At 39.1% G+C, this 18334-nt stretch overlaps 1 protein-coding gene across 1 annotated transcript in view; it reads right to left on the bottom strand.

Annotated features, from left to right (window-relative positions):
* The window catches only part of PALMD (palmdelphin), a 30006-nt gene extending 12080 nt beyond the window's left edge, over nt 1-17926 (bottom strand). Inside the window, exons 1-3 of the mRNA XM_037403648.1 lie at nt 17401-17926; nt 11871-11951; nt 6149-6279 (exon numbers count right to left, since the gene is read on the bottom strand). Coding sequence (XP_037259545.1) covers nt 6149-6279; nt 11871-11951; nt 17401-17445 — 257 coding nt within the window. The 5' untranslated portion in view covers nt 17446-17926. The remainder of the gene's footprint in view (nt 1-6148; nt 6280-11870; nt 11952-17400) is intronic.
* Between the last annotated feature and the right edge of the window lie 408 nt (nt 17927-18334).

Raw genomic sequence — 18334 nt, 5'->3', positions numbered from 1 at the left:
TTCTGTGATGAGGGGGATCAATACTCTTGGAGGGCTGTAAAAGAAACTAATGCAATGACCATGTGCTATTTTTGCACTTCTTACAGAATAATATTTGTCTAATATATTGAAATTTTTACATGAGATGATTGCAGTATTATCATAATGCAAAAATTAATCATTGAAAGCTCACAGAAGCATAATGAACTGAAGAATCATTAACTTATACTATGGGTTTATTTCAGTCTGGACTCTAAATACTCCTAGATGCACAGGTTGAAGAAGAGGAGGAAAAATCCTGGGAAGATATTAAAAAAAAAAAAAGAAAAAAGGAGGGGGGAGAAAAAGAAAACATAACCCCACATAAATCAAAGATGATAAACCCCATATGGTTATCTGGGAGATCAAGAAAAGTATTATTTAAGTTTATATATGCTCTCACACCCATACCAACACCCACTTCATATGGTGATTAAGAGGACTAATTAAGTGCTTAGTGGGGCTGGGGAAAAATTCTCATACCCACGTAATGGGAATTGCATCTAGACCTTAAGTATCTCTTTGGTACTCATACTTGTGTATAAACACAGATTTTTATGGTTCATTTTCAGAGGATATTGTGAGTGTGCACACTGGAATTTGTTGAAAGGAAACTTTTAAAAGATGCAGTCTGTGTAGTTCAAAGAAATCAAAGTCCTTTTGACTTCATGCAGCTGAAAAGTTAGGCCAGCATCTCTCTGGTGTGTCTAAGTCTTTAGAAATTCTAAATCAATGATCTGTTTATGAAGTTACATCATAGTTTGTATTTGTCTTGAAAGAGTCTAGGAGCTAAGCTAGCAATTATACAAAAATTATCTTTCAATGATGCTGCTGTGTCTTGTAGAGAAATAAAGTATGGCATAGCTACTGTATTAATTCAATCCTTTGGATGTTTGTTCTTCTCTCCATAAGTAGTGTTCGTTATTTGAAAAAGGAAAACAAGTAGCATGGAGGTATGGATGGAAGAAGGAACCTTAGAAGCTGAGATACTAAATTGGAGGTTTCTCTGCCAAAGTAGTAACTGAATTAAGAAATTCTGGAGTATACCTGACTACTGCTGGCCACCAGCTGCTCTGCTGGAGTTGGCACCACTGCCACCCCAGAAGAGAAAAAAATGAATGGTTTAAGAATGAAAAGCAGATAGGAGGATACCACCATGGGGAATGCTGGGCTGGGAGGAAAAAGCAGTTTAGCAAAGTCCTCACATGTTCTGAGGTGAGTCAAATGCTTTAGCAGCTCCAGAGTCCATCTAGTCTTAGCCTGCCTTCATGTATCACATTATAAACTATTGAACAGACCTTAGTTAACGTGATGTTGTGTGTGCATTTCTAAGTGTGTTGTTTAGCAACTAATTCCATCAAGAATGAGTGCTGTTGGCTGCAGATTAAATGAGAAAATGGGACTCCTAAGTTTTCAGCTTGTACCCTGACCAAGGACATGCTCACCTGTAACTTGTAACGTGTAAAGGGGGTCAATAGGACAGATAATGTAAATGCTAATTTTGGTCTGTAAACAGAGTATTCAGCTCTTTGTCAGCAAGGTGTTTCAGACCACTTGCTATTCACTGTGATGTTGATACAAAGAATGAAATTCTCCCCTTTATCAAAAAATGCTCAAATCTGAACTGATTAGCAGACATACACTAGCTCTATTTGACAATTGAGTAAGAATGTCTCAAAACAGAGGTGCTGTTTAGGAGGGTGATTGAAAGGCCCATGCCACTGTTGTAAATAATCTGCCTGCAATTGTGATTGTCCTCTCAGCAGAAAGAAACAAAGACTGGTCTAAGGGTATTCAAAAGTTTTGAAAGTGATTCAGGTTTTTTAACTGAAGGTAAACCCCGTGCAGAATAATCAGAGCGGACAGAATCTGTCTGAATCAAGCGAAGATTAATAATCAGATGCCCAGAGAAAGAATTCTGCTGAGCTTCTCAATAATGTATCTTACTGCTCCTGCATGACATGTGTCTACATGATCAGTTTAGCAATCTTTGATTTACAGGGCAGGTCAAAGATACGATTTCACATATATGTAGTCAAGCAAGCTTTTCTTAACTTGGGTGCTATCTATGGCATAGCGAAAGCAGTGTGCAAGCACTGTATGGTGCATATTTTGTTCTTTTTTGTGGACTTTGTTCATACTGAACTCTGTATTACTAGGTTTCTGTATCACTGTTGACTGGTTTGAAACTGGGCTGGGTATGTCTAAACAAAACATAACGATATCTGGAAGGCAGCATGGATGTTCTTCTAGAGGCCTTTGCTAGACAGCTATTGAGGGAGTGGTAGGAGGTATAATTTATAGCAAAAGATGCTCAATGTGAATAAACCTGCTTAAATTCCTAGTTCAGAGGGGAGCTCCCACCTGACTCCAGGTGTGATGTTCTGCCTCCATTCTCCATCTGTGAAATCAAATGCCCTTACCTGAGTTCTTTGTGTATTGGTGAAGGTAAAAGCTGCCAAGGACTCTAAGTTGCATAGACTGTTTGGTTATGAGAGTAAGTGTATCAGTAATGCAAGTATTTCTTTTGATATCAAGGCCTTACAAACCTCCAAACTGTCTCTAGAGCTTCAGCAACGGTGAATTAAGCCTTCTTAATTCAGGGTGGCTCAGGAATGTAATTAGGAGCATTTCTATACTGATTTTCATTTTCTAGGCTGTATTATCCTGTGAAGTTATTATTGTAAGAGTGAAGACAGCGTGTCATTTTGTGTTATACTCTTTGTCAGTTAATCTTTTCATTTTATGCTGATGTAATTTGTCTGATTCATTTGACCACAAATAACCTGAAGTATTTCAGATGTATGTCAAGAAGTAGGAATTGTTTTAAGGAGGAAGCAATTTGGTGGAGCTTCCCAGGAGAAGTCATGGGCAGGAAAAAATAGCTGGTAACTGGTATTAACAACAAACGGCTGTGGAACTACCTGGTCTGCCATGAAAAAAATAAATTGCCATGAAAGAGCAGCATATATGAAGCCATAAGAGGAACCATTCACAAGTTTCATTAAGCAAGTCTAGTAAAACAAATAGCCTTATATTCTTGGAGAAAGAATAATATTTTTAATAAGAGGAGAAAGGCCACAATCTTACATTTATTGCAACTTTTTCCACTATTAGTGCTTACAGTTGCAAGTAAACTAATTTCATTTTTGTTAGCATTTAAATTGCTGGTTAATTGTCAGAGTATCAGCCATGTAGATTATACAAACATTACTTGTGCTTGTAATTAACTGAATCTTGAACTATGTAGGAGAAGAATTCGTACCTATTACATTTCTCCCTAATGCAGGCATGTAAATAGAAACTATTAAAAAACCAAAACACAACAAACAAAACAAAACCCCCAACTAGATAGCAAACCACAAACCAAAACCAACACAACAAAACAAACCTGTCATCCCTGTATCCCACCTACATGGGAAAGGAATTTTAAAATGGCGGGGGTTTGTACATGCTGAATGTTAACCAAGTGCTGGCAAAAATTCCAGTGGGAAGGTAACAGGCACATTTCTATAATTAGGCTGTTACAGGCTCAGGCACACATCAAGTGTATGGGCTGAGGAGCCTCCGTCTTGTTTGGTGTAATGTGTGCGCTGTTTGTGATGTGATGCAGTACTGAATGTGCAGTCTTGCCATTCAGGGTTATCTGCATCTAGTCCTTGTAACTATCAAAACACAGAAACAGGCTGAGGTGTTACTCCAGGATTGGTGTTGTGATTTAAGAAAGCAATCAGGGCCAAATGATGGGTTTATGGGTTTGGCACTTTCATTTCTCCTTTCTTAAAGCACAAATACATTTAGAAATCTTCCTTTAAATGCCTAGGAGCATCTTTTAAAAGACCTGGAAGCTGCTAATTCAGAAAAACTTAATGCCTTTTCAACTTTTGATCCGATCTAGAATTAAAGCAGAGGTAATATTCCTTTGTGGTGCTAATTTACCTACAGGAATTAAAGGAGGCTTTCAGATCTAAAGCCCCAGTTGGGTTGCTTTTTCACTGTTTGTAATAGCAATAAGTTCTAGTAATGTTAAAAAAAGTTTATATGGCTATATTCAGAGGAGTGAAGAGCCTCCCTATGCATGTTCGGTTTTGGTCTCTGAGGGCATAAACATTAAGGCCATTGAGCTGACGGCAAATTCAGGACAATAATTACAAAAACAGTTATCAAGACTCTACAACTGTAGTTACGAACACAGGATTCTGTGAGACATGGAGGTGACATTATGTATGTGAATAATCAACCCTATTAGCTGAAATCTCTGAATTAGTATTATAGGAAGGTTTTGAGGTCCTAATCCTACATTCCAAGTCTTCCCAGGGATAGGACAGGAGGGCCCTGCTGCCAGCATTGCTGTGAGATAGCTCAGTTGCAATGACTCGGGGCAGAGAAACCTAAAGGTATGTGAAGAGGTGACAGAGTAGAGCTGGATGCTGGAGATAGAGTACATTTCCTCCTAGACTATTTCACTGTTTTAAGGCAATCGATATGTCAGGAGTTCAGTAACTTCCCTTTTTAGGGGCTTAGACATTCACAGACCCTGACTATAACACTTGTTCTGTGTTTGAGCGTCATCAAATGAATTGGCAAGAGTGTAGATGTAGGTTATGTCAGGAGAATAAAAGCATCCTTCCCACAACATAGCCACACACCAAATCCAGTTCTCAACTTGGTTCTGAGACTTAAAGGCTTAAACCTCTTTTTTTGTTGTTTTTAAAGATAGCCCATCACCGCATTTCTTAGGGCATAAAGGAGAGCTCTGCTAAACCTCCAGCTCTTACACAAAGTCAGCAGGACTTTGAAAATCTACCCTATCCTCCCAGTGCCTGGAGAAGGGCTGAACTTCCAGTGGGGTGGTTGCTCCTGAGCCAGTCCTTCCCCACACAGTTCTCTTTCCTGGTGATCACACCATCACAGGGACCCCTCTTGCAGGTCCTCATAATCACAACCTGCTGGGCTGTTTTTAGAGAACACTGTCTACCTCCTACCACCGCAACAAAGAATTCTACGGAGGTGCGTGAAGAGCTGTTCTGTGGAGAAAAGTGCTTTTGAGCAAGAAGTCAGCATAATTATAGGACAAACTAGCACTAGGCTGCTGCCTCTCAGCCAAGACCATTATCATTTGTGTTGCAGAGATGGAGTAAGGAGGGAAGTGGGTGGGAGATAGCTGGGGGAGGTAGTCTTGGTGACAGCTTTGCCAGAAGAGTGTGTGTAGGAGGACAGTGGAGGAAGAGTATGGGGGAAGGCTGTGTTGTACTGAGATAGAGGAAGAAACATCAAGAAAGGATGATGAAACTTTACAGAATCTAAATAAATGTAAACACTTAATCTTTTCTGTGAGTGCTGGTGGGTAGTACCGGTCAGTATGCCTGGACCCAGGGAAGGAGCTGATGATGTACAGAGCCCTGTGGTGTTTGGGAAAGGCTAGCTGCAGCTAACAGGCACCTAGAATCATATCGTTCGTAAATAAAGGAGTTGTATGTGAGATGTCTATGCAGTTTGATGTTAGCCCAGTGTGGTAGTGAGGCACTAGGCGCTGAGATTTGTAGGAACGTCTCTAATAAAAGGTAGAAAAAGGCCTTTACTATAACAGGCTTCTGAGAATAAATTGAGACAAACCAGAATGAAAGATAAGAGAAAATAAGGCAAGTGATACTAATGGAGCTGGGCAGCTTGCACTGTTCTGAAGTGCTGTGTTATAGTAAAAGTCGGGTACTAAAGGCTGTGCAGGATCTGGTGAAACTGAAGAACTTTTAAAACTATTTACTGATACTGAAATTCTGATTCAACAATTGCTATCTCAGAGCAAAACCCATATATTGTAGCTCACATCTAGTGAGTATAGCATGGAAGGGGTATCTGGAATGAGAGAAATAAACATTTTGCCAGGTATTTATTGTGTAATTTCATAAAAATTCACAGTATGGAAGCTTGCATTTTGTATTCTCTAATTCTAGCTGACTAGAAAATACAACAAAGATTACTCTACTCTGTACATCGAACTGCATACATTTAAGCTCTTGCTGACACTTTCATCTTTTGCAAAATAAGGAAAGACTTGTAAGAAGGGACAGTTGTAATGCAAACAGAAGGGCAGGGGTACTACCGTACTTGAAAAGGTCTTGTACCCTACCTGAAAATGTCTCGTTCCAGCTCATGAGTCTTTTGTTGGTCCTCCTGATTCTGCTTTTGCATTTCTTCTTGCTCTTTTGGAGTGAGAGAACTAAGGCCATCCAAGAGCCATTTTTCTCGCAAGGCCTTTTTCTGATGGAGAAAAATACAGACGAGTAAGTGTACTTTAAAAGTTACGCTGTTCAGTCATTTACTGTACTTGCCTTGATGCCATCAGCCTGATCCACGTTCTTGTGCTGTAACTAGCATAAGGCAAACTGACAGCAGTGAGTGCCACTAAAAAGGAAATGCTAAAAAACATTTATGTTTTGAGATTGACTTAAAGCCAAACTCATTAAGAACAATGTCCCATTTTATTAGTCCACCCAACAAGTATGTAGAGGATGTCAGTTGCTACCTATAACAGATTAATGTTTTTAAGTGGATCCAGTGGTATCTCTTTCTTCAATAAAGAAAAACAGTTGTATCAAAGTGTACCTGTTACAGACTCATGTAAAAGGCTCCAATTGGATGTGCTATCATTTCATTTCAATAGACCTGATTTCTGGGGTCATAGCATTGCATAGATTCTGGGAGAGGGTATAAAAGATGAAAAGTTTCTTTAAAGAAATAATTGTATTTCTTTATAATTATTCTTTATATTTAAATTTAATATATAAAAATACATATTATTTCTATTTATATAATTTTATTAAATATATTTTAAATATTCTTTAAATAAAATTGTATAAGGGGAAGAGATCTCTAGGGTGTTAGTGAGGCAATGCTATCCTTCAAGTTTACAAGGGACTTGGGTAGTTATAGTAGCGAACTCGCCTCTCATCTGGTGAGGATGTATGGGGTAAGAGTGGGACGGGAAAGATGGAGCATGGGTGGCTGGTGACTGGTTAGTGTTTCAGCAGACCTGCTACATCCTTAGAACTCTGTTGGAGGAGCAATCCAGGGCTTACGTATTTAGGTCTTGACATGTTTAGTGCCTGTGGAGTTCTTTCTGTGCAGCAATGCCTTACAAATGGGTGTATTGCATGTGAACAGGTGAATGGATCTCTCAGCTGTGCTTTCAAATTTTGAAAAATATGGCTTTATGCACTAACTGCTTCCTTAGCTACTTTACAATATAAAAGGTGTTATCTGAAAGTCATCTGAGCTCTGTAAAATATTCCTGGTGTAAAAAAAAATATTCATAGGGATAAGTTCGTATTTGTAGGCTAGAGGTTGTAAATCATGCAAACTTTCTTGCGCACTTTTTATTCCCTTCAGTGTAACTCAGGAATACAAAACCAGCAGCTGCCTTTGGGAAGAAGTGGGAGTCAGGGCTCCTTAGAAAAACTTTTTCAACAGGAGGAAAAAAGCACACATAAAAGGTTTTTCATTAACTGTGAATAGATTCCTTGAGCTGTGTGATTTCCATGTTAGGTTTTTTGTGGGGTTTTCCCCTACATGGTTTTGTTAATTGTAGGATGTGGATGAAGATTAAATTGGATTTTGACTAGTGCTGCTTTGAGGCAAAGCTGTGCCCAGCACTGGTGAGAAGGCTGCATTAACCTCAGTGCTGCTTGCAGTGGCTGTTGGAATCCCTGCCTGTATCCTGTGCGTTGAGTTGCTTAAACTGTTGCTTCCTACACTTTTCTGTTTGCTATGTGCTTTATTAGTGAGGAGGCCCAGCTGATGGAGAAGGATGCATGTAGGACCTGATTGCAGTTAAATGCAATTTTCAACTTGCTTGATGCAGGATATATGTAATATAGCAGAAACTGTGGTTAAAACAGGCTTGTTGGGAGTTCTGTGGCATTCCATGGTACTTTTTTTGGTTGGTTGGGTGGGTGGATGGTTGTTGTTTTTCCTGGAACACAGGGTTGATGTTTATAGTTGCCTTAGCCCTGCGGAACGGTATTCTGTTTCTCAATACTGGATCATAGGAAATCTGTGGGGAAGCAACGGCTGCTCAACACTGCCCTGAGCCTTGACTTTGGTGGTAGGATCACTTGGCAGCATTTCCTGGTAGCTGTGTCTTAGGCTCAAATGAAATAAATGCAGATTTTAATAGAATAGATTTACTTGATCTGGTAGGTGCATGTAATCTGGTGTTGGCACAACTGTTATTGACCACAAAATACTGTTTTCTGAAGTTGGAGGGAACACATTAATTCCCTTTCAATTAAGCTGTTTAGATTTTAATGATAAATAGTAAGATTTTAATCCTGGCTGGAACTGAATTAGTCTAACATTGCTGTCTCCAAAAATAAATCTATAATTCTTTGTGAGAACTACAGCATGGCTGGCACTGTAGACTTTAGAAACTGGTAACACCCATCAAAATCAACAAAAGCTTCATGCACATATAGGGTTAGGCCCAAGAAAACAAACTCCCTAAATACAGGCATAAGATAATAGTGTTATTTTTGTTTTTTCCTAGAATAGTTTGCTGCTGTTCTCAACTAAGTGCCATGTAATCTTTTTAATTTAACTTTTGAAAGAATGACACACTGCATAGTTTGGAAACAGCCTTTGAACAACAGACAGTTTCAAGGGTGCTCAACTGAGTCATCGGGACAAGCCAGTGCAGGAGCGGTTGCTTTGGGGCAATTGGGTTATTTCTGCTGTCTAGCACTTCTTTTGCTGTGAAGTGTCTCTAGCTCAGTACTAGGTTGTGCATGCCTTCATTTTCCATTAGGCATGGTACGTTAAGGGGAAGGGATACTTATACATCGTGATGTGGTAAGACCCTGGGAACAGACAGAGTGCTGGAGAGCAATCACTTTCTTTTGTAGTTAAGGATCACATCAGGAGTACTGTGACAATATTCTGCAAATTCTGTGAGTAATGCCCTACTTGTGCTGCAGGTATAACTCCACGGTAAGCCTTAACAAGGCTGGACTAGCACTGAAAGAATCATCCTTCACTGGAAGGCACGGGTGTTTTGAGTTTGTGTGGCTTGCTCTCCCAGTAGTATGGCAGTTCATCTTATGGCATACTGGGGGAGGCATAAATCATTGTCACAGTTTCACAGAAGATACAGTTCAACACTGTTAACTCCTGGAATAAGAAGGTGTGTGACCAGCACCTGTAAGGTAACACTAATGGAGTTCAGGCATGTCAGAAGCCAAAAATTTAATAAGCTAAACTAGAAAAGCTCTTGGAAGGTACATGCAAATGAGTGCTGACTCCACGCTTTTCAAGCAACTCTGTCTGGTCCTTTCCCTTGTTGCCTCAGTGAGAAGGATTCCAGGTAGGAGGAAGAATTAGTTGCTGGTGCATCTAGAATTACTTGAGGATGAAATTCCCTTGTACCCTCACCTTGTACCCTCACTCGCAGCCCCATTATCCCTTGCAGTTCCATGAAGCCCTATCCACACAGGTGTCTGTATTTGCTTGCATGTCCTCTACTTCATGTGTTAGAAGTGCATGTGTAGGGAATAAATACTCAAGTATAGTTCTACAGGATAACTAAGACCTGTTAGAATACTCATCTGTCTCTTTCTAGTAAGAAGTTGGCTTGGGGACAGCAAACAAAATCATTGGGAAGCTGGAGCAGAGATTCCTATTTACACAATGGAAGTTAAAAAAAACCAAAACCAGCCTAACAAAAAAACAACCAAAAAAACCCACAGAACTACAACCTTTTAATAAACCCGTGGCTAAGGGCTATAAATAGGAATGAAGGACAAAATGAGGAACAGGATAGTGATACCCAGCTAACAGGAACATCTATATGAGAGTGAGATTTACTAACCTGCAATAGTTTCCTAAGGGACAGGTGCGAGTTATGTTGAATAGGTCATGGAGCTCTAGGTTTCACCATGCGCAACTGGTAGGCGTATAAATGAGTGAAATCAACCTGACTCACTAGGGAAATGAGCCCTCAATAAAATTTACTGAAGTGTCTAAACACTTTAGAAGTCTAAATCTGTTTTAAAGAATTTTCTGCACTAGATTCTTGTGGTGTTTGCCTCCATTGAGATACCTGAATTAGGCTGAAGCATAAATGTTCATTAAAGGACAAGGCTTCTACGGCATCAAGCAGAGGATGTTCATATAGTGATGCTGCATCTGGTATTAGGTGCCTGTCTTAGTCTCCACTTGGGTGCTCCAAATAGCTAATAGTATGTATGTATTTATACACTTTTTTTTTCATATGTACACTTGATCCCTCTATGTCAAGTGAATAATTTCCTCTACAGATCCTTGATTTGGCTTCTATGCAATATGACTGATTTTAATCAGACATAAACAGGCTGATAGCTGTATGATTTTTGCATAGAACTGGCAAGAAAATCACATCTTCTGCCCTCTTCTAAAGGAAGAGCATTTCAGTAATATTTTTCCGGGAGTGTTTAGCTTCTGTGAAATTCCATAAAACGTCTTCAGAATAAGTGCAACGTGGGGTTTTGTTTTCTTAACTGTTTAACTATGCTGTACCTATTAATCTTAGCTGAAGGCATGTACTAAATCTGTAAGGAAGCTGCCCCTAGGACTCTGCCTGTGCACAGCAGTGGTGAGTATTGGCTGGTTATATAGAAGAGATCAGTTTACCCATAAAAGAAGGGCAAAAGAGTCATCCTGAATTTATAGGCATAGAAACTTGAAACACAAGTTGCAGTACTCAGTGTAATCGTGTACTAAGATGGAGGGAAAGAGTCCCATGTTTACTGCTCATTAGTTACAGGACTTGGAAAAGATACTCTCCTCTGCTTTAGGCAAGACATTATGCAATTGGTCAAGCCCATCCTTTTGGTTGATACCTTCCAGTAAAACTAGTGACATGGGTGACTTTTGCATTGGCTTGCCTGGCCCAGTGAACTACTTTATCATAACTTCTGGGTTTTTTTTTACTTGACACTAAAGAAGAGGGTGGATGAAACCCAGGATCAGGTGTCTCTTTTGAAAAGGAGTTTTTTCTAAATATGCTTCTCCCATATTTGCTCAAGGAGACATGCCATGCTCCTGGTATTGGATTCAACATATTTTTCTCGGAACTGTTTATCCACTCACATAATTAAAAAGGTGTGTAAAACACCAAGTTGTGCGTATTTCTAGAAGCATAGATTTCATCTCATCTCCCTAAATTACATGTACTGCCAAGTTGTAATAGACATTTAAAGAATAGTGGTGCTGGGTAGAAATTGCTACAATTTCAAGTGTCTGCAGAGGTGGATCTTTTAGCTTCTTGGTAATTTGGACTTTGTAATCCTGAGTTTACCAGGCCATATTTCAGGACAATATTTGCAGCATTTATGCACTTTTTGTTAAAATATACAAAGAAACAGCATTACCTTAACAAAGAGTCATTAAACAAGCTGATAAAAGACTATAGCCAAATAAAAATAGGCTGCTGTTGGTTTTTTTTTTTTCCCAGGAAAAGGTCAAATTAGACCTCATGATTGTGCTGCACCCTGTATGAAGTGAGGTTGCTGTAGTGGAATTGAGTGAACACACCCAGTCTGAAATATGAGGCTTAATTTTCAGCTGTGAGTTATTCCTGGTTATGATCTCATTTTATGCCATGAAAGTGATCAAATAACATTACCTCCTGAGTGTAATTTTTTTCAAAGGGTGATGCTTATTAAAGTCAAATGGAGTCCTGGTAAGACTCCAAAAAGCTGTGAAAATTTGACAGTAAAAGCATGACTTAAATGCATGAAGATTTGCATGCCAAAGTTGAAAACCTTTATTCATGCTGAATGGCTTGAGGCTATCTGTAGTTACATAAATCCAACACTTACCTTTAGATGTTGGTGTTTCATTTTTTCTTCTTCCACTTTTAGACGTTTCTGTGTAATTTCTTCTTGCAGTTTTCTTTTGTCCTACAAATTAAAAGAACAATAATACTTTTAGAGAAATGATTTGTTGCTAAAAAAATTGTTTAAATGTTGTTCAGTAGAGTGAAATCAATCCATGCAAATAAGGCCTTATTTTAAAGCTTGTATGATGCCCAGGCAATGCATAATTCTTAGTAGCAACAGCTCATGTCCTATGCAGTTATGGTTTCCATTACTCTTTCTCTGAAGTACATTTAAACATGTTAATGACCCCGAAGCAGAGATGATCCAAATTAAAAATAATTTACCCTTTGGAAGGGTAGGGAAATAAATATCATTTCAGCACAGTTGTACATGCAGAATGAGGTTAGAAATGGGTGCTGACCAAAATTCCTAAGGCAGCCCGCACATCATTTAGGAGAGGAACGAATCTAAGCTACACTGTGCAGCTGTGATACATCACTAAATGAAATGAGCTGCTGGTGAATCCAGCACTCAGTTTGTGTATTTTGTGGCTAATAGCTGGAATAAACAGGAATAAACAAAGGCTTAGAAATTTATTTCATTAGTCGAACAGTGATAAAGATGAACACAGAGAAATATAGTATGCTTCATATATGTTGTTGTTACCTCTCAATTAAAAAAGTATTTTTTTGTCTGTGCAAAGGCTCTTTTCACAGCGGCTGAATTTTAGAAGGAAAAACTCAAGTAGTACTGATCTATCATAGTGCCACCTTCATGCTGCTACAGATTATGGAAAAGGAAATGGGTGAACAGTCTCTGAAAGCATCAGCACTTGAGCCTCTTGTGTCTTTGCATAGGTGCTGTCATGTGGAGTTGTGGCTCCTCTGTATGAGGCCAAACACTGATTTACTACTTGGTGCCCTCAGCAGCCGGTGGGACAGAAATGCTGAAGGAAACTAGCTTTTACAATTGGTATTAATAGGCTAATTTCTTGGTCAGCCTTACTGCTGAAAAACTCTGTTATTGATCATGGCAACTTTTGCATTTATTTCTTATTGTGTATTGGTATGTTTTAGGGGAGTAAATTAAATCATCTGTTGTCTTGTGCAGAAGTGTTTGCTGGCTGGAGGCTAAGCCCCCTTCCCTTTCAATTAAGAACAGATTACTGACAGGGTTTTTAAGGCTGTTTTCAGACAAGTATGGTTTAGGAAGGAGTTAAATTCTTCACAAATTTAGGAATAGGCTTGCCCTTTCTGCCCACCTGAGGAACTAGCTGTGCATAAGGAGTGTAGAAGGTCGGTAAGGAAGGCTGGTGCAAGGCTGGGAGCTGTTCTCCACTGTTTCCCTAGGATCTGGGGTTTGGAAATAGGAAAAGCAGCATTGCTTGGCTGAATCACTTGACTGTTACTGGAAATTAGGAGTGTGGCCACAGGCTATAGGGACACTTTGCTGAAGGGCCGGAAGCAGAAGGAGCCACCCAGCCTTGTGGAGGTGGAGGGCAGGACTGCAGGCTGGCCAAGCACAGCTGGGGGTGTGCTGGGGCTTGGTAGGGGAATGAGTGCCAGTGACCTCTTCTGCCTTGCAGTCTGCGAAGTGCAGCAGCCACCTATAAACACTATCTGTACTTTACTGTTTTTCCTCGATGGTGTTAGTCTGCCTCTTTAATACACCAAACAGGGCAGGTAGGGATCTTGCCTCAAGATACATGCTACCCTCATCTCTGTAGTGGTTTTGAGTTTTGCCTATGCTCTTCAATACAGCTAACAAAGCAACTGATTTAGGATCACTACAATATGTAATTTTTTCTGCAATGGCCCTTTTTAGAGACTTTATCCAAGAGCTGCTATGCTGGATTTTACTCAGCCACTCTTGGTTTTGGAGACATAGTATCTGGTCTTTGGCCTTCACACCTTTCCTTAATTGGAAATATTCCTGATCTCATTGTATAATTAATGGCTTTTAAATAACCTATCATTAGATGAGCCAAGTGTGACAAGAGCTTGTGTTTCTTTAAGAGTTGTAGCAATCTGTTAACTGCTTTTACTCTTTACTAAAGTTCTGGATAAGATTCTTAGGCAGAGAATGAACTCTTACCTGGTTGATACTATTAAAAAATACTCTAAGTCAATTTAAATATTATTTTTGTACCAGCAGAGATGTGTAATAAGAGTTTGGGCACTCTGAAATGAGAAGTGGTACACAAAAATATTGTGCAGACAGAAGTTAGAGCATAAAGGCCCAAATAACTGCATTTTAAATTAACTGTATAATAAGGAACCTACTCAGTAATGAAACTTTTACCTGTTTGGGGTTTTTTTGTTGCTGTTAGAGGTTTAGATTTCTTTTGCACCTGATTTTTTTTATATATTACAAGTTTTCTACTTGTATCCTTTGATGTTCTAGCATGTTTTAGTTTCACTAGTTGGTAATAAACATCCATCACACAATTATCCAGATTAAATAGGTTGAAATAATCATCTTTTATATATATAGTCAAAGAAATCTGAAGGTCTAATGCCAGAAGCTAAATTCAGGGAAGGTGTATGAGGAACATTTTTGAACCTTGTGTTGTCAGAATAATTTTTAAAACCTGTTAGGACACTTCCTGCAGTGTATTCTGCTAGGCTTTGTCTGCAAATCTTGTCTTGCTGTACAAAGCTTTGGCTAGACATCTAATGGAATAAATGTTTATTCCTAGATAGCTAAGGGATCCATGCTTCTACTAAACCTCATACTCTGCCCCTGTAGATAATCAGGTTGCCGGCACAAGTACTCTAATCGTCGCTTACTATGGTCTTGTTAATGTGGGCAAGATTTGCTTTTTATGAAAGAGCACCTTCACACCTTCCTCTCTGTCGTGCATCAATGCAAGGTAAGACGAACCTTGGTCCTAATTTTCACTCCTACTGAAACATGTCGGAATCTTTCCTGACTTCTGGCACAGAAAAGAATCGTGCTCCAAACTGGATCTCTCTGAAAGGAAGGGAGACACATCTACAGAGCAGTGTCTTGCTTAGGTATCTTGTGTGCCAAGTCCGTTAGTTGGTGTCAGTGTTCCACAGTGGTGCCAGTGTTGGTCTGCTTGGTCCCATGGCAGATGCCATGTACTGTCAGAGCCAATGGAGCAGCTAATATTTTAGCTGGTGTGGTTTTGTTTTTATATGATTTTTCTGGAGGTATTGGTTATTGCTTGGTTATTGAGGGGTCTTATCTGGAGTTATGGACACTTTAGTCTGGTGTCATGAGGCTGCAAAAATGTCATAATTCAAATATTTAATCACAATTAAAAATCTTCTATAATTTTAGTTTTGCTATAGAATGAAGAATTTGATGAGAAGGGATTAAGCTTAAGGTTCCTCTTTGACTGTTTTGTCTCAACATTTGCCACAGCCAGTGCTGAAGCATCTGTATTTTAAGATACAACAGTCTCTAACGAAATGGCTGCATTTGATTTTTTTACTACTTATATTCTATATACACCAGCAGCAGGTCGAAGCTATACAACAGAGAAAACCAGTTCCTTTTCAGAGCTATGGGAGTATCAAAATCTTATAATAATAATAATAATAATACTGGGGGGGGTTGTCCTTTTTTATTTGTTACATAGAGAAGATATGAAAAAGAATTTGAAAACTCCTAGTGGCTTGGTGAGAGCCAGAATTCTGTAAAGGAGCCAGGCATCTAACAACAGAAACCAACTGAGTTTTAGCATAAGTGTAGTTGTTCGCTGCTCTGAGTGCCCCTTGCCATCCTCTGTTAGATCCCTTACAACATACATCTTGTAGGCAGCATTTGAAATTCCCAGGTATGTTGCTTGGGACAAAATTTCCCAGAGCCACCAACTAACTCGTAATTGTAATTGTAACATGTTGTTTTCTTAACTCGTTCTGCAGATTCTTAAACCCGATGATAACTTCACCTTATTTAGGCTCCTTCATTTCTGCAGTGCATTGTAACAAGCACGCTGTTTCAATTAAATGCTCCCAACTGATGAAAGCAGAAAGCAAATAGCTCCTTTAGGCAGCAAGTGTAACAGATGAAGTCATGGCCAGAACCCAAATACACTCTCCCATTTCCTGTAATGCAAGACACTGGACGCTGCCGCAGTTTCTTAATAAAATACTTCTCCAGTATTCATCTGGAGACAAAGATGCAGCCAGAGGACACTAAGCCCCTAGTAGGTTCATAGGAGTCTTCCCCAGGACTGTGCTGCCCCGTTCCTCCCTAGGTACCAGGAAGTATAATCCACTGCCAGGCCTGGACTTCCCTGGAGCGCCAAAATATTTCTTATCATTTGAGCCTGTACGCTAGAGACAAAGTCCGGGTTATGAGTCTGCTTCAAATACCATTACAGTTAAGCAAACAAACATACTCTAAACCCTGTAAAACATTTCAAATTACCTTATTGTGGGCTTGAGTTAGGTCTCAAGTAAATACTATAAATGGGCCTGTTGGCATTTATTGAGTGTCATAATTAAAACCTAACCAAATTAAAACCCAAACTATTCAGCTCCAGTAGATTTCCAGCTATGCCTGATCACATTTATTTTGGTTTCAATGAGGTTATTTTTTAACTCTGCCCACCATTTATTCAGCCATTCACAACTAATCTATCATGCTAAGTGTGAAAATTACCTTTGTTACCATTATTTGTTTTTAAGTTTGCCTGTGACAGTGAGCGTTCCTTCTGCAGTTTTCCGTTCATCCCAAAGGGCCAAATTTGGTTTCAGGTTTATTCTTTTGTAACTGAATAGGTTTCAGTGGAGATAAAATCAGATGTGAATTTAGATTCAGCTGGTTTTGTTACATCAGGTTATATTCCTTTAAAAAATAGCTCAGTAATTCCTTTAAAACGTAATAAATCTTTGAATCAGATTTCCCTTTAGAAAAGAAGCTGAAAATGTTTTCTAACATCTTCAGCATAAACTCCACTGAGTCCTTTTTTTCTCCCCTCCCCCCCCTCCAACTGACAGATATGAAATTGCTGAATCCAACCTTGTCCTTTTTTACTTGTCAGGCAGCAATATTTATGATAGATCATCAATAATTCAGAAACTGTATTTAATCCCACAGCGCAAAACTAAAAATCTTTCATCTCTCAGTTTTGTTGTGCAATGGGAAAATTGATTTGTTCTGGAATTCTCTAGCTGCCTTTTGACCTGCTGTCCTTCAGGCAAACGTTCAGTTGTGATGGTAGTAATATGTATTTCAGACTGTCCAGCAGTGATTTGCATGCATACTTTCACTGCTTTGAATTTAATTTCAAAGTGCAATACAACCCGTAATAAAGGCAGTACAGGCAACTGCCGTCTTAAAGCAATAGCTTATAAACCAGGATTAAAACGTAACAATTTTAAGCAGACAGAAGTGACTTTCTTTTTCTGTCCTGAAATAAATCATTCTTCAGAAAACATACAGTAGCTTGTTAACACAATGCTTCTTCTAAGCCTTTTTTTTTTTTTTTTTTTTTTCCACACACACAACCCACCCCCCCCACCCCCAGTAGTGAGGTATAACTATAAGTACTTACTGTTATGGCCTGGAATCTTTCTTTCAGCAATTCAGCTTCCTCCATTCTAGAAATCAAAAACAGACAAGTAGTGAAGGAAAACAGAATGACACCATAAGCAAAAAGCCTCCTGGTGGGGCTACAAAAAAATCTGAGGTGATTTGATCCAATTCCAGAGCAGAGAGAAGGCAGAATTTTTGACTTGTTAGGAGAGTCCCTGAACAGATGAGCAGATCAGTCCAGACAGACACATGTAATGAGGGTGTGTAGGAAAGGCAGACGTGGAGAGTGCTGGCATGAGTTGACTGACAAGTTGGAACAGTGGAGCACAAGCCCTTTTCCTTCAGAAGCTGCCAACTCTTTGTTTTAATGTGCTCAGTTAGCGTGCCATTGCTTCTTTAACTGTTAAATGCCCAAAACCAAATCTTCCAGGACCATGGTAGAAGTAAACATTACATTCCTATTTCTCTTTCTTTCTCTTTCTTCCCTTTGTGTATGCTTCTGGTGATAAACTGGTATTTTAAACTTATTAAGTATTCCTCTTTCTTATGAAACTTATTTTACCTGTGGTTTTTTTTTAAACTGTTGTAACGTTAGCACTGTAGATGGCATGGGTTTTTTTGAGATGGCAGTTTTAATTCAGTTTCCTAAGTGAAATTTTTGGAGAAGCTGTATTCATAGCTGGACGAATGTCTAAGAACTTCTAACCTGAAGTAAAATAAACTTTAAGCAATGAGGTCTGTCATTGAATGCAACTGTTAATCTGTAATGCAATTACTGGTCAGCTATCTAGGACTCAAGGGAAGCTTTGTCTAAGTAAGGATTTCAGGATCATCATTTGAGTGTTACCAAGATGAGTCTAAAATGCCAGTGGCGCTCATGCTGAATTTCCATTCAGCTGACTTGAAGGGTGGGTTTTTTTTTTTTGCTGTGGACTTCTGCTGAAAACAGCATT

The sequence above is a fragment of the Falco rusticolus genome, chromosome 11 (assembly GCF_015220075.1).
Source record: "Falco rusticolus isolate bFalRus1 chromosome 11, bFalRus1.pri, whole genome shotgun sequence".
In the NCBI taxonomy this organism is placed as follows: Eukaryota; Metazoa; Chordata; class Aves; order Falconiformes; family Falconidae; genus Falco; species Falco rusticolus.
This window is presented reverse-complemented; position numbering and strand designations above follow the sequence as displayed.